This window comes from Chenopodium album, chromosome 27, assembly GCF_948465745.1.
Source record: "Chenopodium album chromosome 27, dcCheAlbu1.1, whole genome shotgun sequence".
NCBI lineage: Eukaryota > Viridiplantae > Streptophyta > Magnoliopsida > Caryophyllales > Amaranthaceae > Chenopodium > Chenopodium album.
This window is the reverse complement of record NC_137860.1, coordinates 34,328,332-34,350,339: the sequence shown is the minus strand read 5'-3', so window position 1 is coordinate 34,350,339 and position 22,008 is coordinate 34,328,332. Positions and strand designations below refer to the sequence as shown.

Sequence of the window (22,008 nt, the reverse complement as noted above, 5' to 3'; positions counted from 1 at the left end):
TAACAATAATTAGATAATGCAATGGGAAGTACAAAGATAGAATAGTTATTACTCATGACATGTCATCAATCCTTTGCAAAGAAAAAAGACCAATCACATGCTCCTAATTGAAAATTTTTAACCAATCATATTTATTGTAATTTGGCACAAGGATTATGAGTGAGATTAGGAAAGAATGAGTGAGAAAACATTAAATATAAAACAGAAAAAGAGAGTTGATTTATTAAAAAAAAAACTTACCAAAAATAGAAAGGAAAAAATGTAATTTTAGAATACCAAAAATAGAAAGGATGAATGTAATTTAGGGACGGAGGGAGTACTAAAATTATGTTCAATTGATTGTGATTTCAATCCACCCACCTCTGATTTTATCTGCCAAAAAGAACAAAATAATATTTACCAAGGACAAAATAACAGTAACAAAGGATCAAAATGGGGTATTTCTGAATTTCATTTCACCCTTTTTCTTTTTCTTTTTTTATCGACAAATTTTCCTAAAAAAAAAATTAAAAAAAAAAATCTGTTCTTTTTTTTTTTTTTACTCCTTTCTATTTTCATGAAATAAGAGCTTCAATGCTTGCCATTTTTACAGATTTACAAACAGGACAAACATCAACAAAAGATTCACATCCTTTGCAACAACACAGATGTCTGCAAGGCAACAACAACACGCACGATTTTCCAGTTTTGCAAACTTTGCACAACACTTCCCCTGTTTTCTCTCTCTTCTCCCCTGTTTCTGCAACATCTTCTCTTTTCCTCTTTTTATTGGAAAACTCATTGTTGCTGTTGTCAACAACATTATAGCATGATTCTGCATCGTCAACTTCATTCGAGCAACACGATGATGACGTTGTTGTCAAACAACCTGCTTGTTGTTCTTTCAGTTGCACCAATGTATTGTTCAATGTTAATACCATCGCTTCATTCTCTGTTGCCAATCTTTGCCACTCTTGATTTTCAATCTCCATTTTTTGGATTATTTCTTCTAAATCCATTGTTCTTTTTGTTGCTCTTGCAATTTCTTCGTCTTTTTGACGCAATAATTGCATTGCTTTCGCTTCTAATTTCCTCATTATTGCTCCTAATTGCTGTTTCCTCTGTTCTTGTAATGTCATTTTAAGCCTCTCATTCTGAAAATAAAAAATAAAAATAAATTAATAATTAATACCCAAATCTAATAATTACCCATTTAAATTAAATAAAAAGGGTGTCTAAAAATATTAAATTTTATCGAAAAAATTAACAAACCTGTAAAGTAATGAATCTATCAATCTCCTGCCTCTGTTTTTCAAGTTGATCAGAAAAACTCGGTGAAAAATTCATTGGCATCTGATAATCACAACTTCCACTTGTAGTGGTACTAGCGGTTGGTGTTGTAGCAGTTGTTGTGGTTGTACAGTTTTTTGACGACGACAAAAACACAAAACCGTCGTTATTAATACTAACACAAGAATCGCGTTGTTGTTGTTGAAGTTGAGCCAAATACTGTTGCTGAAGTTGTAACAACGCTTGTTGTTGTTGTTGTTGCTGCTGCTGTTGGAATTGAAATTGCTGTTGTTGCTTCTGTTGTTGAAGATTACTATTACCAGTAAACTCATTAAACCCACAACCATTAACAAAGCTGTTGTTATTGTTGTTCATATGGTTGTTCGCCAACAACAACCAATCTTGTTGCGCAACACCAACACCACCGTTACCACCACCCAACAATGGTAAACCAAGATTATCAGGGTACATCTGAGCTTGTATAGCCATTTTTCACGTTAAAAACACAAATCAAACGATTGATTGTTGTTAGAAACCAGAAGAAAATGAGAAACGGAGAATTTCTCTCTCTAGAAAAGAAATAATTTCTCTCTCTAGAATGATGGTGTCCAGAGAAAAGGGTGTGTGTATGGAGCCTAAGAAACAAAACAATGAATGAAGAACAGAGAAAATAAAAGGGTGTTAGGAGGTTATGTTTATATATATAGTCGTATGAAGGTTATAGCATGGGAATAAGATAAAATTAAATTAAAATAAAATATATTTTTCCCTTCAAAAAAAAAAAAAATATATATATATATATATATATATATATATATATATATATATATATATATATATATATATATATATATATATATATATATATATATATTTAATAAATAAATAATTTTTTAATGGGAGTAATAAAGACGAGATTTGTTTTGTTTTTTTTTAATTAAGAGTAAAAGTAACTAAAAAAGGAAATGAGAAGCCTTAGGATTCTGCCTATCTCCCCACCTTCAATTATTTAAAAAAAAAAGGAAATAAAAATAATTGTAGAAAAATAATTGTAACTGTATTTATGATTTTTTTTACTCAAAGTAAAGCAATAAAGAGAAGGTGGGAAGGGAAAGAAAACGTACGAAAACATGCACAACTTATGACTAAACTATCGGGTCAGAGATTTCAGAGGTTTGTTGAATGACAATTTTCATTCAATTCCAACCCATGCCAAAGGTTGATTCACCCTTCAATCCTGCATTGTACGTTTTTATTGTATTAAATACAGAATACGGAGTATAAAATACAAATGTTATAACTTATACTCATTCTAGTATTACGGAGTACTGTATTGTTGTATTTTGATAGCAAGTAACGTGATCTTATGAGGGTCAGACCATGTATTTAGTTTTACACCCCTACCTCACTCTTACATATTTTGTCCACGGAATCAAGTTAAATTTCCTTAACTACAAAAAAATATATACGGAGTATAGTTTCACAATACGTCTATTAAACACGTGTGGTATTTATGTAAATAACAAATCTTTTCTATTTATTTGTGTGATTTCTAAATGAATTTGCATAACTAATGTAAATTTGCAATATTTCTGAAAGGTATAATATTGAGAAAAGTAACAATTACAATAAAATTAAAGGTGAATATTTTTTCTATATGCAACAATTAGTATTGTACTCTGTATTATGACTTTTTCATAGTACCTTAGTTTAAGGCAATAATGCAATACTCCGTATTAATCATCATGCATGCAACGTTGTCAAGTTATGCAATCAATTTACACGGTTTTGCATAATCATAAAGTTTCCTTTTTAGTGTAAATTCACTCCAAAAATGAAAAAGCTTATTAATTTAGATTTGAATGAAGTACCCTATTATTATTATTAATTTTATAAAAAGTCAATATTTTTAAAAAGGAAAAAATAAATCTCTTGTAATAAAAAGTATTTTACATAATGGAGTATCATATGTTGATATACTTCCATTAATTGGATAATTGAAAATCTACCACCAGCTAAGTTTACCATAAAATTGGATTATTATTGGTTTGTTGATGCTAACAATGCACCAATAATACTTTTAATACAACTGTTATTATTAAATCTAATAAGGAAATAGATTAGCCCTGTTACTTTAAAGGATAAATATGTTACAATTAGAAATAAATTATAATTTTTTATTTTCTTCTATATAGATGGGATCTTAAATTGATATGATAATTTAATTGAATCCAAATCTGGTCAAAATAGCTGATTGAATCTGAATAATTTGGTGTTAACCCTAATTACTATACTTGGAAATCTAGTACATTAAAAAAAACCAATTAGACAAATTAAAATAGGGGGAAAAAAATAATAAAAAACAAAAAACCTAAAACTTGGATTACACGGTAGCATAAACAGTATTCAATGTTATTTCGATTAAATAGGGAGGGAAAAAAGGAAGGAAAGTTTTAGGATATAATTATTCAAAATCTGGTTCCACTTTTGGCGCCATTAGTTATTTTTGTACATGCAAATATGCAATGCTATTATTTTTAAACCTAGAATTAATACGAGTAATACGGAGCCAAGTGCATATAATCGAACGTTATATGTTTTCAAATAGTTACTTTCACGTAAATCAAGCTATATTTTAGGGCCTGTTCATATTTACTTAATTTCAGTTCAGTTCAGTTCCAATCAGTTCAGTTCAGTTCCAATCAGTTCAGTTCAGTTCAGTTCAGCTCTTAATTTCTCTCTCACATAAAATATTCATTTCAGCTCAATTCAGTTCAGTTCAGTTCAGTTCAGTTCAGTTCCAATCAGTTCAGTTCAGTTCAGTTCAGTTCCAATCAGTTCAGTTCAGCTCAATTCAGTAAATATGAACAGGCCCTTAGTATTACCTTTCTTCTGATCTTTTAATGAACAACTTTGCCGGTTGAAATTAAATTTGGTTGTTCTTAAGGTTAAGTTGATGTGATCTTGTACTAAATTAATTAGTGACCATTTCTTTTGGGGTCAAATGTTGACCATCAAACTATTGAACTTACAAACTATCCTATTGAACTTATCCAACTCATATCATTTAAATCCATGAATACCAAAATAAATTCAATTAGCAATGTTGTTAATAAATTTAATTGGCAATTCTTTATTTTAATCTTACTTGCTTTGTGCAGAGAGAGTGGTTTAGTTAGTTTTTTAAAAAAATCAATTACAAAGTATATGGTTATTACCTACAAAATACTTATGTTTGGTTTAGCTTATTGTATTATTTAAGATGATATTTGCTTAAAAACAATCATAGGATTAAATTAGACCAGAATAAAAATTAAATCGCATCTTCATATAACTTATCATTAAATATCTTTAATTTAATAATTAAAAACAATGATGAAAATTTCATCATACAAATAGATAAATAGTGGTGGTTAATAAAAACTTGTGGTGGACGTGTCGTGTTAAAAAAAAAAAAATAGTGGTGGTGAATAGGAATTGATCCAATAATCTAATATAGGGAGATAGTGTAAGCCTCACTTAGCCATAAAATTTGGTTCCTAGCTTGTCCATGTAGTTTATCCCCTTGGACCTTCAAATTTCAATGGAATAAGAATAAAGCTTCACAAAAGGATCCATGTGAAAAAGTCTCTATGCGCATTTTCATCTCCAATGCAATAATTTAGCCACAAATAAATGTGTGTTGATTAATTCCATTTGAGTGAATATTTCTATATATGCCCAATAATACAAGGAGAATAAAAATCATCTATCATTGTGCTAGCTAAAGAGCTACATTTTCACGAATAAAGTTAAAGGTGTTGGCTTCATTCAAAGTTAAAGGTGTTATAATTAGTCAATGTTGATTGATGATAGCCTAATTTAGGAACATATGCTTTGTTTAGATGCAAAACTTGCATATAACAAGTAATCACGTCAAATCATTTTACGTATTAAATTAAGGGCCTGTTCATATTTGCTGAACTGAACTGATTGGAGCTGAACTGAACTGAACTGATTGGAACTGAACTGAACTGAATTGAGCTTAAATGAATATTTTATGTGAGAGGGAAATCAAGAGCTGAACTGAATTGAACTGAACTGATTGAAACTGAACTGAATTGAACTGATTGAAGCTGAACTGAACTGAAATTAAGTAAATATGAACAAGCCCTAACTTTAAAGCGATAAATGTTACATAATTTAGAATAAATTTAAATAAGGTGACAAAACTCACCGTGTACACTCACATAGTCACACCTATTAAAAAAAATTACGAATTTTCTTAATTAAGTATAATACTAAGTATATAAGTTGAAAATTTATTAAAAGTATAATAATAAATGATAAAAGGAAAATTATGTATGCAACGTTAAACAATACTATTGTTATTTTATGTTTTACAATTGTGATTATTCATGGTATTAGAAGGCTAAAAATACTTTGGCATGGTGTTATGAAATGTTTTTAATTTTGTTGGCCAAACAATAAAAGGTCATCTTTCTACACCCATTCTTTTCATGATAATTAAATATTTTTTCCCCAACATATAATGGAAAATGTGAATTCCACTCAATTGAAGATGTTGACATTAAGAAAAATAAAATAAACTAAAATCATATATAAGTACGGATTTAATGACAATCAACGTAATTTCCAGAAAAGCAACATTAATTTATAACAAAAAAAAAAAAAGGTACATATTATATAGTCTAGTACATACTAACATCATCATCATTATGTTATCCTTAAATTTCTATGAAGTTGCTGATAATTAATTATATAAAATTGTCAATGCAACACACCCTTTTTGAATCGCTCCTATGCGCAAGATTTTGTCTCTTGTTAGCACCAATAATTGTCTCTACTATGTCTAATTTCCATTATTTTGCCGCCACCGTGTTTTAAAAGATTAAATCTTGCCATTACTTTATAAGTTTATATTATATACTAATAGCCATGTTAATGTGTCATTATTAAAATGTTAAGTGCTCATTAGACTTATATCATTCATTAGTTGCTTACTTAACCAAGCTCTATAATTTGACTCCAAGAAAATTAATATATTACATATAGTAGGAAAAAAAGTTTATGTGTATTAACTCATAAAGGCCGTCTTCGTAGTTGTCACTTGTGTATAAATTTTATAATTAATTAACTCAGGGCGCCCTATACTCTGTACTAGAAAGAATACTTTCTAGTAATTTTTTTTTTTGATATTTAACTTGGTACAAGTATTCACCTTATGTTCATCGATCTAATTTTATTTAGACCACTTTTTGTATTGTGTTTAAAAAAATAAAAAAAAATAAATAAAAAACACTTTATGTAATGTAAGAAGCTTATTAATTTCATTCGCACTTTTATACGGGATTGGGAAACGATTTTTTTAAGAGCTATTGTTTTTGTTGAGAGAATGTTGAAAAAAAAAAAAAATTGATGCTAAAGTTAATTTTTTCATGCAAAGGGATTAAATTAGAGCTAGTGTCTCTTTCATATTTATCAGCTTATAGATCAAAATATTGAGGCTTCTAAGAATCTAGATTTCTAATGAATTTCAACTTGATGTTTCTTGTTATTCTTGGAGTTACTTTGTGCATACTTAGATAGATACAAGCATGAAAAGATTAATAACATAAAAGATATAACCTTTATATATGAAAATTCTTCAAAATACTTAAATTGTTCGAATAATAACAGCCTGTATTGTTCTTAACTTCTAATAAGTTTAACTTGTTGGTAATTGCTAATATGATGAAAAGATGCATCAAATATTATATGGCATTAAATAGAATTTTTTTAAAAAAATACAAGATAAAATTCATAGTGAGCACATGCATTTTATATTCCTCAACTTCAACTTTTGCAACATAATGGATTTTTCGTCTTGAAACGAAATGATTACAAAAGGCCAACCATGAAGAAGAAAAAAGGATCATATGCTAGAATCCTTATTTGTACTATGAAAAAGATACAAAAGATGTTGAGGTTACATCTATAGTCACCAGACTCACCACTACTTGATATAACCTCATATTCCACCATATGATTTTTTTTTCTTAGTTAATCTAATCTTTTTGAAAACCTGATATGCACATAAAATAAATCATAAAATAAAATATATGGTGCTTGTATGTTCATCGAAATTATATATATATATATATATATATATATATATATATATATATATATATATATATATATATATATATATATATATATATAATAATAATAATAATAATAATAATAATAATAATAATAATAATAATAATAATTAGTTGTGGTTAGATTTTTACGGTATTTTTATTCGTTTCTTCACCTTAAAGTTACTGACTTACTTATCTGAAGGATAATTTAAGTAAAGAATTATTTAATTTAGTTTGCTCCACGGCTCCACCCATAATAATCTAAAATGACAATTTGATCAAATCGGTTTCAAGGATATAAAATCTAGTTACCAAACCAAATTTAGGTTTCGCGAACCCACATCTATGATGCACATGGTGAGTTTTAATGCACATAATTTGATGATTCTAGTAAGTGTACATATATGATCAATATATGCTAGCCTGTAAAGAGATATTTAGTGACAAGTGATCTGTAGACACTTCTTAGTATTATGGCAACATCAGCTAATGAGTTCCCATAGTGGTTGCACCTTATCTAACCTCCTTTTTTTTTTTCCCTCTATTTTTCTTTTCTTTTCTTTCCAATCCAAAATTGATAAACATAAATAATAAATAAAGAATGGTCTTTTTGATACAGTCAGCAAGCACTTTTCGGTTGCTAATTGGTTGATTAGAAATTATTTGTCATAAAATCAACAACAAAGAAGGTAAAAGGAGATACCAATGCTATTTGATAAAGAAAAAGAAAGGCTATTAAAGATCTATGTTGACAATTACACTTAGCTACTGAATCAACTTTATTATATTTTTGAACGTACGCCTTTTTAATCATTTATTCTCTCCTAATTGTAATTAGGTTGGGGATACAATTAAATCTCTATCCCTCTCTTTTTATAAGATGCTAGCCATTTTCTTAATTGAAACATCCATATACAATTTACAGTAAATAATTTATTTGAATTGATAGAAATAATACGAATAATAATCTCGATTTTTGCATGGATTAACTAGTAGTAGACCACTCGCATTATAAACTAGACTACCTTTACTTGATATTTGGCAATTGGCACTACTATACTCGATCTTGTACCTAACGATTACTTATAAAAGATTAAGATTAATTGGTCACAATTGCGAATTAATTTATGATAACAATCAACCTCTTCTTAAAATTAGGGAGAAACAATATTACCGTAGGCGTGCAATCGACATTACACTTTTATCTTGAACTTATTGGGTTGGTTAAGGGTAATATATATTAGTATTGTCTTTATTGATGATTGAGATAGTTTTAGCTGTGCACGAAGCACATGAACAATCAATATATCTCAAAGACGAAAGAGATTGATTTAAAATTCATTAATATATTGTCTTTACTACAAAGTTAATGTCTTTTCATGGTGGAGAATAGTCTTCCCATATTTGCGCTCAATTTTTTCCATCAATTACCGCAACTAATTTACAACATAGTAACATCAATTAATTACAGTATAACACGTATACGTGATATAAGTTTAAGCTTAGGAGATGTATCTACCTTTTTTCCTATGCTTTTGCCTCTCTCGTGCGTGTAGTTTCACACTTTCACGTGTTAATATGTCGAAGTCACTAGATCAAAATCATGCAAATTCGGAGTAAGAGTTTGTAAATTGTAATGGTAAAAAAAAAATGTATAAATAAACGAGATATCTTGCATGCTTGTTATATGTACTTTTCTCGATTATAATTATTATAATTAATTAAATACGTAAAAATTTTGTTAAATATAACAAATGTTTTATATGCTTTGTTATTAAAAGGAGGTTTTGCCGCAAAATCATATGACAATTAGCAATAAAGAGAGTAATCCTTTAACTTTATAAAGTGGATATGATTTTCTTTTTTCTATAATGTGGGATAAATATATATCCTTCCGTATTTCTCACTCGATTAATGTGGGACAACACTTATAATCACATGTAGAATTGTGCATCCGATCAACATAATGTCACAAAACTATACGAGTATTATCTATTTATTTATTAATATACATCGATACAATACACATCCATTATTGTATACACGTTCCTTTGATTAATACACTAATCGCCTAATCATCATTTTTTTTTTCATCTCACGACTTTAAATTTTCTTGAACCCTCCTCCTCCCTCACAAAGAAGTTGTGGTGCCCCAATATACACCAAAGGTGAGCATGTACGTGGTAGATATAGGAGTAAATGTCACTGTGCCAGGCTTGCTTAATTGATAAGAATTTGTGCAAATTTTAGTACCTTCATTCACAAAACTAAGCTACCACATTACTTAACCATGAAAGTGTGCAACTCCGTATAAAAGTTTAAAGCAATAGGCATTCATCACGATCAGCGGACCAATACACTCATAATTACTCCGTATATTAGTATATGGACTTAATAAAGTTTTAATTTACATAAAGTTATTATTTCAAACTTTATTTGTAATTAGAAGATGTACAATGCAATAATAATTGACTAGAATGTACTACCTATAACAAGGTCAATCAAGAAATACTTCTCAAATCTTGTTTTTAACGTGTTAATTAGTGTTTGACACCAAAACAATATTTATGTAGGATTGTATTGAAATTGCATCTTAATAAAGTTTGAAGTACGACTATATACTATTTAGAACGTTTATTTTAAGAAATGGAAATGGACGTCCATCCTCCAAACTTATATCAATAAGTAGGAAAGATTTATTGTCACTAATAAATCAAATAATGCAATTCAAACCAACTTATAGACTTGTAATTATAGCTAATTATATTGTATTAATTAAATTTGATAAAACCATTATATTCTTAATTACATGTCATTTTACAAAAATGATGATGAGTGGCCGGTGGAAATCATAGTCATAAGTAAACATGATTATACTAGCTAGTTGATCAACTCATAGAAATAATGCCGGAATCAGTGGATAATACTATTACAAAGACTTAGGGATTAGAATTTAATTAATTTGAAGGAGAAAGTTCCAAGCATTGGGACTTGTCAGTTGATTGTAGCAATAACAGTAGCCAAATACTTTCGGTATCACATGGTTATTCATCACAATTCACATGATCAAATTGCCGAATAATAATAACAACACCAACTATAAAATTAACATCTTATTGTATAACAAAAAAAAAAAAAAAAAAAATAAAAAAAATAAAAAAAAAAATAAAAAAAATAAAAAAAAAAATAAAGTGGTGGGGGCTATAAAAACTATAGTGTACAAGGCATCTATAATTGACTAAGTTTATTAGCTTAGCTAGATAGGCCCATATTTTGTCTTTGTAATGTCCCTCTCTCTGTTATTTAGATCAGTGCAAGTTACTCCTGTTTTCTCTGTCATTTGCCTCTATTATATGGTGCATGAATCATGCAATTATAGCACTTGTGAGTGTTACCAAAATTTATCATTCACAAGGTAACCATGATCTTGCATGTAAAAGGAAAAATAATTCAATCTCAAGTCTTATCAATCGTAAATGCTCGTAATGCCACATTCAGAGACGGAGAGAATAGGTCCTTACAAATAATAGACTTTGAAATTGGATTGTTTTACCCTGTTTAAAGACGAGTAATTATCACCTTGTTACATTATGTTTTCTACGGCATTACCCTACTTTGGATTAGCTAGATAGTAAATAGGACTTTTTTGATGTTATCTTATTCATTCATTATTTGAGGGGCCAAATTTAGTATTGTTTGAACACATCAAATAGTACTCAAACTCAATGATTAATAAAGTCTTTTGGCTCCTTGTCTGATTTTTCTAGTAACAAGGTGATTTAATTATTTATTTTATTTAAAAGTAGTACTTGTTACATGGCAAATTAGTGTCCTTTATCCAATTCAACTAATAATGCCCAACTATGTATATATATCATAATACATCAATCGATCTCAAAAGAAAACAACTACTATCATAAATCACATTTGCCTTACATAGCATATTAACAAGTAACAACCCCACCTTATTGTCCTATCAATTTTAAGTGGCCAATTTTAGTTTGGTACCATTTTTTTGTCCATTTAAGAAAGAAAATATAATTGATAGCTACTTATTTGTCGATTTTCTTCTATTCATAAAATTTCATAACATGCATTGTGAGTATTGTAACTGTCATTTGTACTCAATCAAATCTCATGTGGTGAAACCATTATCATAACAATTGAATAAGATGTACAAAGTTACAATTAAAATTTTATTTAATGTCATTAATTGTGTAGGTGAGCGTGGCTTAGAATGAATCATTGTAACAAAAAATTGACATAACGTGTGAAGAAAATGAAAAAGTTTAAGTAGGATGTCTTATTAGGTCAAGTGACCACAACAAATTAAAAGAGGGAAGTAAAAATCATTTATTTCACTCCTCGACCATAAGTTTGACTCATGCCACTAAGAAAATATTTCGTGATTTATTTTAGTGAATTGAAACTACTTTTACTACTGTAATAAAATGGTGGTTATTGATTAATATTTGTTTTTTAATAATGCAAATTTATCTGAAATTAGTCTTGTCAAAATTTTAAAAATAGTGATATGCTTAATTTTGAATTGCTACAAATAAGCCAAGTGATATCATTGCGCCTCAAAAAAAGGTATTATCATTCACAATCATGTCTTGTCATCCTCTTTAATTAGAAGACGATCGAAATACATTACCGATCATAACGATATTAATCAGTTGATTAATCAATGGGTCTTTATGGATATTAACAAACTAATTAAATTTAAACACGCAAGTTGTATCTTTAAGAAAAACATCCTCAAATTCAAGGTTAAGCAATCAAAATTAAACATGTTATTATGTATTACACAATTTGTAATGATTTGACTTTACCTAACTATAAAAACTCTCGAACTTGTCACGTTAAGAGAGTTGATAATAGACTTTTGTCAAATCATTTATCTATTGTTCTTGCCTGTTATAAGTGCAATAATCTAATAAGGTAAAGAAATTTGACTGTTCTGAAGCAAATAATGTCCCCACTAAGAGAATTAATATTGTAAATAATAAATCGTGTAGTTTAAATATTGATGGATGACTGATTAGCGGAATGACACATAACAGTAAGGCTATTTATGATTTTTTTTTTCAGAGTAATATTATGTCTATGAAAATAAAATGGACCACGACCTTAAATTGAACCATCAAGGATTTAACCAATCTATCCCTCATATTTGTGAGGCTAAGGGATATGAGAATATATTATAAATATGGAGGAAGTAATGACTTGACCTATATGATATATCGATTACACATTAGTATCTCGACCTAGTTGGCCACATGACCACATTCAATAAATCCACCTAGACATCAAAGGGAGCGTACACAAATATTCCCACAAATCAAGTTAGTTTTGCATGCAGTAAGAAGTAAAAAAACTACAGAAACACCAAAATGAGTAATACTTAATTCATTGAACACATCAAACCAAAATAAATTTCTTGTTACGCCAACTAAATTAACCAAAATTGATGGATACATGAATCATAAAAAAAAGGCCAAAGAGTTAGTAACTACGGAGTAGTATTTGGACTAGGTGGTCCATCAATTAAATTATGTCATGTAGTTAGCCCTAAAGTTTTGCAGTGTGATCAGTGGTGGGGAATATGGTGTTCCTGTGATTTGATCTTCAAAATAATCAATTTTGTACTACAATAAAATACAATACAATGCAATTAAGATGATGTTGAAAAAGAAGATCTCAACAGCGTGGACAATATCACATTTTTCTAGGCCCGTTTTATTATAGTCTTTAATACAGAATATATTGTAATGATTTTTATTTTTAAATGACCGGATTATATTATACTACGTATACTGGTATATATATACTCATCAGTATGCAATATTATACAAATAAATGAATAATAGTACTCCGTAGAAAATATAGTAGCTTGTTTGGGGTTTTGTCTAGAGAAGATGCGAAGAAGAAAGTAGAAATAGTAGGTAAATGAAAGCAACACAAAAGAGGAAGAATAGCCAAAACCCAAACGGGCCCATGTGAAATCCCACCTATATAATGCTGCAATCCATGTGATATTCGTGAGATAAGACCACCACCCTTCCTTACACACACCCCAGTCCCCACCCTCATCAACCCTGCCTTCATTCGTATAAAAACTTTAGGTTATAATTTTATAATATGATTTGATAAATAAAATACCTACATTGGTATTGTGAATTTATTTAATCAATTTTTGTAAGGTGGTGTGGGTATATGGGGGTAAGTGCATAATTTGTTTTGACATAGGTTTAACAAAATTCCAAACTCCCATATCTTTTTGATTCCTACTAAATGGACCTCGACATACTATTATTATCTGATGCTTACAACTTACAAGTCAGACTTTCTTCCCAATAATATAGATTAATAGATATACTTAATTTTCTCAATATTAAAAATATAAATTAAAAAAATTTCCACCCTTCATCCGGCATATATGCCAAAGTTAGTGGGACAACATAATTAGGGTGCTTGGTGCTTGCCTATGCCATTTTACTTTCTTTATTAGGGTTGGGATTCTGTCCTCAGGTCTATTGGGATCTTATGCTACGGAGTACCAACGAGTTGTAGGCTTGTAGCTCTATGTTTCGTTCTAATCATATTTAGGTAGAACAGGTTAAAACTCGACTCTACTAGTTTATAGTTTATATTTACATCTCCTTTAAATCGAAGAAAAACATATATACATATAGTTAATCTTTCATTTCCGATTGTTCAATTTGAAATCTAAATTGAGAAAGCTATATAAGTTTATAACTATATGAATAATAAATCACTGTGCTACTTATCTCAGTATAAATTCGAGAGGGAAAAAAAAAAAAAAAAACGAATAATTAATGTAACCCTTTTCCGCACATAAAATAAAGTTAAAGTAGTGATCTCACATTGTAATACTTCCAATGCGAGTTGCATTATAGTAATATAGTGGAACTTTTTATTCTATTTTTGGGGGTGTTTTTCTAATGGTATATATCCACCCTTTAATGAACGGAGACTAGTAGCTTATTAACTTCCTATTAGGTGTAGGAAAATTAGATAAGAATAGGTTGCTTTTTCTTTTGATATTATTATGCTGTTTATAAAAATGGCAAAGTGAGGCAGATAATAAAAGGTACATACATCATTTGATATAAGAAAAGAGTTTGTTTCGTGCGTCTAACTAACGACTTAATCATATTGTCAATAGACTATATTATATTGCATAAGCTGCTATATTTTCAAGAAGTAGCTCAAGTGGTTCTTAGTACGTTTTTGGATAATCTATTTTAGCATGTTAGATATAAATCCACTAGTTACAGAATCAAAGGTCTTGCTAATTACTTCTCATCCTTCCCAATGATCTAGGGCTCCACTACTTAATTTGTTATTATCCCATCCTAGATATTAAGCCATGCAATGTTTGATTTGAGGTCTTTCATTAACAATGCGTAGAATTCCTGATCAAACTCATCTCGTTATCTGAACTTATCTGGATATATTAAACTTGTTAAATTTAATCGAACTTGACTAACTCTAATTTTACCTTGTATTTATAACTAATAAAATTTGCTGGTTAATTTCATTATAACACTATTTGATCGACTCTGACTGGACCTAGTTAACCCTAAAATTTATACATAGTACTCCGTATTTATTAAGAGGAAGATCATGAATAAATGAATTATAAAACACGAATTATTTTAATCTAATGATAATATTATTATAACACACAACGTGCAGGGCAGTGAATTTAGACACATATATTTACATTTCATATTTTAATCTAGTGATAAAGTTAAACTATATGCTTGATTGCTTTACTTTAGGAGGTTGAAGTGACAGAACATCTAACATACACATAATACATATATGTAGCAAATCTGCAAATGTAAAGAAGCATCGCACTAGATTGTTGAAGAGACAAAAGTTATAGGAGATCCAACTAAAATATGAAGTATTTCAACAACTTTTACTTTTTCCCAATCAACTAACTTTGAATTAATTTCTGCTTCAACACTTTGGGAGGATGAGGAAGATTTGATTTAATTTAAGTGTTACTTTTCAAATCTTTCAATTAGGAAAGCTCTCATTAACCCGTGTACCAATATGTTTTACTTTAACACTTCTTTTTTTTTGCTTTTTCTTGTCTTTTCGTGCTCTTTTTCTTTCTTTCTTTTTTAGGCCATAAATCATTTTTATAAACATAATTTTTAATTAATTGTAACTTTAGTAACAGTTAAAATATGCACATACACTCACTTTAACACTAGTTACAAAGACTGATGAATATATATACTTGTCTTTATCTTTATTAGCTTCTTTGTTCATCTCTTCTTTTCCAAAGTTCTATCATCACACTCCTTTCATTCTAATCATAACAGTGAACACTTTTCGTAGTGAAACAAAACGGATTTCAAACACCAGATTTATATTAATCTGGACTTATTGAATTAAATTTTAGGTGTAATTGAATTTGAAATACTATTACAATCTTGAATTGGTTTTTATTTTTTTTTTATTTTTTTTATTCCTAAACTAATCTTATTGGACTGACTCGGGCTTATACACATAATTATTTTTTCTACTCCGTAAATAAGTGAAAACAATGGTAAACGTAGTAACGAGCAATACATTACTCGGCATATTAGTGAGTTTTACTCTTTTTTGACGAGAATTTTACTATTAAGATAAAATGTGACGCGTAAATTTAAGATAGGTATATTAGGTCATGTGATCCCATCTATGATTCTTCTTTTTCACGAGTAATGCAAAATTTCTTTATTGATATAATGATGTGATATGATCCCATCAATTTTGTTAGATTCGCCAACGTTCATATTGGAATATAGAATAGTATTAGGCACAAATTTGAGGGAGACGAGGTGGAGTAAAGTGTGGGGCATGAAAACTTGTTTGAACTTTAGTAATACTCCATAACTTTATTTCATAATGGAGTACTATATATTATATGATGAATAAATATTTTCTTTGGTAATTAAAAGTCATAGTTTTGGCTTTTTGAAAAATGAGGTAACGCTAAGAAATTAAAGAGTGGGTGTGAAGTCATATGTTTTAACAACTTGTATTTGTGTTCGTTGCTTTCTTTGTCTCTTTCAAAGAGACCATTGCAAGTGCATCTTTTGATTCTATGTGGCTTTTTTCACTGTTTAGCAATAGAATTTATTAGCTGCATTACACGTGTCATTTCTTCATTGTGTGGTGGCATCTTATTGGGTTGATTAATGCTGAGTACCATATCTTGACACCTTGTACGTATGTCTTCACCATACCGGCCTTAGAATGGCTTAGCTAATCAATTTTGGATATTTATCATCTCCAATTTTCCACAGTTGATGGCCGGCTATAGACATGCGCAATAGCTTTCAATTGATTCCTTAAAGATGGCTTTGGGCCGTGTCATGCCTTATATTAAGCGTTTGCATGCTTTTGAGTTGGTTGAGCTTGACACGAGCTAAAATTTCAGTCCAATAATCACGTCTCATGCTATGATTTATGATTTTTTAACAAGCATTTGAATTATGGTTTACGTGGCTTGCTCAAATTTTACAATTTTGTCATATAATATGTTGATTGACAATGTCGTGCCTTGTCACATCTTTACACTTACACAAAGGTCCTATTACTTTTATATATACCATATCACAAATTTTAATCCTAGGGGGGATATGCATATGCTATAATGCTTACAATATCCATATTCCATATCAATTTACATAGGGAGGAGCTTTTCGGTCTTTATTGCCAATTCTCACCAACTCCTTGCAAAAGATTAGTGTTAAATTGATTGTCAGTTTTTAAAATTAAATACTTCACTCACCACAAGATTTTATACACTTGTAAATGAAAAAAACAGTTAATAAATTGACATTTACAATTACCATGCTAAGAGAGTTGCCCTAATAATAATTAAAGTACAATTATTTTAATATATCCATGTATCACATCTATATACTAGTTCATGCACCGTAGGAACATGTCACCTTACATGTCAGTACATAATTTTCGCAACCCTAGTATTAATCAAACATTATATTATATAATCATATTTAATTAAATGATAACTAGTCCTCGTATTCTTGTTCAAAGTAGTGCTTTCGTGTGATTCGAAGACAGCCTGATCTAGGGGAGATAATGGCGGTAATGGGTTGAGTATATTCCTTTACCCATTCCCACATTTTACCATTTTTATTCCTTCTTTTTTCCGGGTATTCGGGCCCACATGATAAACCCATTAAACTAATTTTAAATCATTGTACTTTACTAACTTTTTTTATATACAAACAAATAGATGACACAATATTTTGCGCTAATCTTATGACATACGAACTACAATTAAATATTGTAGCTCTCTTAATTTATATATTTATAATATCGTAGGAGACAAGAACGTATCAATTATTTTGTACGTATAATATATTATGTTTGTTGTTAATTAGTTAGTTCAATGATGTTATACATTAATGTAATAATGTGGACTGCTCCATATATATGAATATATAATTCATTGTTCTAAAGTTTGGATTCATATCTCCGCTAATTAAATTTTAAAATAAAGATTGGTTTACATGTCAGAGCTAAATTAGCAATATCTAGTGTCAAATGTTGTAAGGTTGAAGGTGTCCACGTGCACATTCACACTTAAGTAGGAATTTTGCTATAATTAGGTAGTGGACATAGGACGTGGTTGCCATTATTTATTTATCTTTTGAATAATGTAAGTGTATTAAAGTGAGATATAGCCTAATTGATGAGATAAATATGGGTCACTTTTTAATATAAATATTGTTACATATTGTTATGAGCTAATGCAAAGTTTGTATAATAATTCTCTAGATAGAATGTCATTATCATTTGGTCACGGTTATGTTTTAATATTATAACATGGCATTGTGAATTTATGATGATGATGATTTGGTTGTGTATTAGGTTTAGGCCTATTTTATGTGAAAGTTGGAAAAGTGTGAATGTGATTGTCTTAGGATCTTAAGGTTAGTTTGATTGGATTAAGATGTTACTTTTCAAATTCTAAATCAATATATGGACAATGGAAAATTTTAGACAATTTAAAAATGTATATGGAGTATAATTTTAGCTTTAACTTTTACTGGTTTGTATTTGAGGATAAGAGTGTAACCCCTTATCCAATCAATTTGAGCTATCAAATCTTAAGCGTTAATATTGATCTACTCCGTAGAATGCATACAGTACTTTTTATCATTTTTTGTAAACAAATGTTAACTTTTTTAGAGAGGTAATGAATTTGAGTTAAAAACAGCCCTATTATGTTGATCATTTCCTTAGATTTCAAACAAAGTAGATTCCTGTTCAATCATAAAAGTCATACTAGCTAGTAGCTACACAAAGGAGAATTATGTGATCATGTTTTTAAACAAGCTATAATTAATGAGGGGTCATAATATTCATATTGCAAGTATTACTTAAAGTACTCATGTTAGCATCCCAAGCTACAATTCACAGATATCTTGATTCAAACTTTGACTGATCATCTTATTAAAAAAAAGATAGAAAGAGCAGACAAATGCAATCAAAGAGGAGTTAAAGACAACTAACATGAACATGCCTTTAATTACTTCTATAACAATAATTAATTAATTATTATTTATAATACGGAGTATTATTTATATTTTTTTTTTTGGTAATTTCAAAAAAAAAAAAATCTTTAGGTTGGGGTAAGGGGGGATGGTGCTCCTCTCGTGAAAGCAACCACCCCTCCCTAGCTAAGAGGGCAGGTCTTCCTGCCACTGCATCAGCTGCCATACATGTTGCTTGCTTCCATCATACACACTTTTTTTTATTATAAAGTTTTTATTATTATTATTATCAATGTGATCATGTATATATGTATGTCAGTCTCATTTATTTATATTTTTTTATTTTTCTATATTATTTGTTTTCCTTTTCGAGAATGTCTTCTTATTTGGTTGTCCTTTGTATGTCCTTTATAAGTAGTCATTGCAATAAATACCTAAGCCCCAATTATTTATACTATTCCACTAGCAGAAATCTAGGATCTACTTTGGTTGGATAAAAGCTATTTTCCCTTTCTTTTTTTTACACTTCTTTTTTTCTTAATGGAATCCATTATTAACCTAACTAGCTTAGCTACAAGATCAAATTGAATGACCTCGATTCATTATTATTGCATCAACACGCATGATTATTTTGTTTTAAACACGTTGTCAAATATGGAGCACATAGCATTTTTACCTATTAACTTTGTTTGAATACACGTATCATATTTTCACATACGAAGTAGCAACACCTGTAAAAAACAAACAAGTTTTTAAAGGAGACGTCAAATTAGAGGTCAAAATTCATGTAAGCAATGCTCCTATATAGCCTTATAAGGTAGACTTGTGCAATTAGGTTGAAAGTAGGTAGCTATTATCTTGTTTTTATAAAGGATAGGCTTTCAAATAAAGAGATAAGGCTGGTCCATTTATATTGGGAACTTTCTCATGTATATTGTCTATGAAGTAAAATACCCCAAATGAAAAGGGACATTTATTATTAAGGTCAAGACTTTGATAAAAAGATTGTCAAGGAGTTGAAAAAAAGTATGGTCCATGCATCAACCTTATCTTTATTTTATAATTGTTCAAAGTATGCATGAAAAATAGAGGTGATCAGAAAATCAGAATCAAATTGTTGAAAGCAGAAAACCAGGAGCATCCCCCTCGTTTGCTGAATTTTAGTGAACTTTTATTTTCTTCTCTGATTTTTATTTTTCATGATGTTGACTTGACTCTTCTTGCTTTCCAAGAAGCTTGCATATGTCCCTTTAAGACTCATTTTATGGTGTACGCAACCAACCAACCAACTACTCTACCCTAGTTTTTTGGTTACATTATTGCTAAGTATGGGGTATAACATTACAAGAAGAAGAAACATAAATGACCATTTTTGGATATTAATAAAATAAGGGATTGTTTTAAATTCTTTTCCTACTTAAATTGAGTGATCGCGTAGTCTAAAGTCTAAATGATATTAGGGGTAAATCATACTTGTATTTGTTAAAATGTTAAGTAATGAGAGATTTGTTTCATATTCAACGGTTTTACTTGTATAAGAGAAAGAAGGGACACTTAAGTACATATGTATATTAGACGTGTGAGATTAATGACTAAACAATGTACTTGGTATTACTTTTAGCGACTTCAATTGCCATATTGATAATTAAGTTACACCATCAGAGTCACCATTAAGTCTCAGCGCATGCAATTTATGAAAATGTAGAAAAGTCTTGCGTTAATCACTTGTATTTGAAACATTTTACCACAAGCAAAAATCTGACTCCCTCTTCATCATGATCAACCATGAACGAAATCATAAGATTAAATAATTTTGTTATGTATGATACATCACTTTTGAAGCAATTGCATACGAATTATATTATTGTAGGCAAGTCCCTTGTTGAAGTTAATCAAGCTATGCATGAAGTAACTTATTCTTATATGAATCATTATCAAGAGATGGAATCAACCTTCAAACTACTGACTTCCCCATTCTAATGTAGGTAGATCACACATTGGAGTTCATTAGCACTGATTCTAGAGTTACGTTTTACTCGGTATTATACTACGTGTGTATCCTGCATGGGGTGACATACTTGGTGCATGAATCACAAAGTTAGCCCATTTCAAAACTCAATGTGAATATTTGTCAATATGGGCTCAAAATTTTGAAAGTCACACATTAGCTTGTCCAAGCCCACTAGCTCAAAATATTAGCTTGGTTTATTAATGGGCTTTTCAGCCTGCACATTAAGCCACAACAAAAATGCAAATTAGTTCACTTCCAAATTTCCAATACCATCTTGTTCTATGATTTCAGTTGTCAAATCTCTTTATTTGGGCTGCTTGATGTGTTTCTGTAATATGGTAATGTATTGATTGAGTTGGATTTGGGTTTTGCATGATTTTCTTCTACTCCTCTACCTCCCTTAAAGGAATAAATTTTAAAAAATTGTAAGTTTAAAATTCAATAGAAGTTTAATCTCCCACATTCTAATTGTCACTTGGGATCTTTTCTTATGATCCCTATTTACTCACTTTCTTTCAAGTTCCTTAGAGAAGTGTTACGATCAACCCAACCAAAAGCTAAATAGTATACCGCGTTATGTCCCCTTACATGAGGGCCTCAATCCAAAGCGTTACATGATTATAGAGTGTACATAAGCTGATTGAACATTTCTCTAATTGACAAGTACGAGTAATTTTTACCATACAAGAACAAGTATATTTTTGGCAGCATGATAATCAGGTAAACGCCACTAGACACGATTTTTGTTTATCACGAAAATGAACTTGTATTTTCTCAATCAATAATGCAAATTAAATCAATTGGAGAAGCTCTCAATTCTTTAAAATCATTCCACACACTTGTTACATCTTACATGAATACAAATTATTCAACAATCAAAACATTCAACATAAAAAAACTAAAAATGGGGAAAATAAAATTAAAAATCGGAGCAACGACCCTTCTGTTCCCAATCACCGTACCGGGTGGGTTCGGGTCCTCTGGGCCCACCAATCTCACCAGTTTCTGCATTCACATGAACACCGCCATCATCATCATCGTTATC

At 29.6% G+C, this 22,008-nt stretch overlaps 1 protein-coding gene across 1 annotated transcript; it reads right to left on the bottom strand.

Moving 5' to 3' along the window:
- Nucleotides 1-461: 461 nt before the first annotated feature.
- Nucleotides 462-1,933, bottom strand: LOC145620436 (putative BOI-related E3 ubiquitin-protein ligase 2). The gene is made up of 2 exons (XM_081675113.1): nt 1,252-1,933; nt 462-1,133 (listed from the first exon to the last, which is right to left on the bottom strand). The coding sequence occupies exons 1-2, from the start codon at nt 1,756-1,758 to the stop codon at nt 555-557; spliced, it is 1,086 nt and encodes a 361-aa protein (XP_081531239.1). The 5' UTR covers nt 1,759-1,933; the 3' UTR covers nt 462-554.
- Between the last annotated feature and the right edge of the window lie 20,075 nt (nt 1,934-22,008).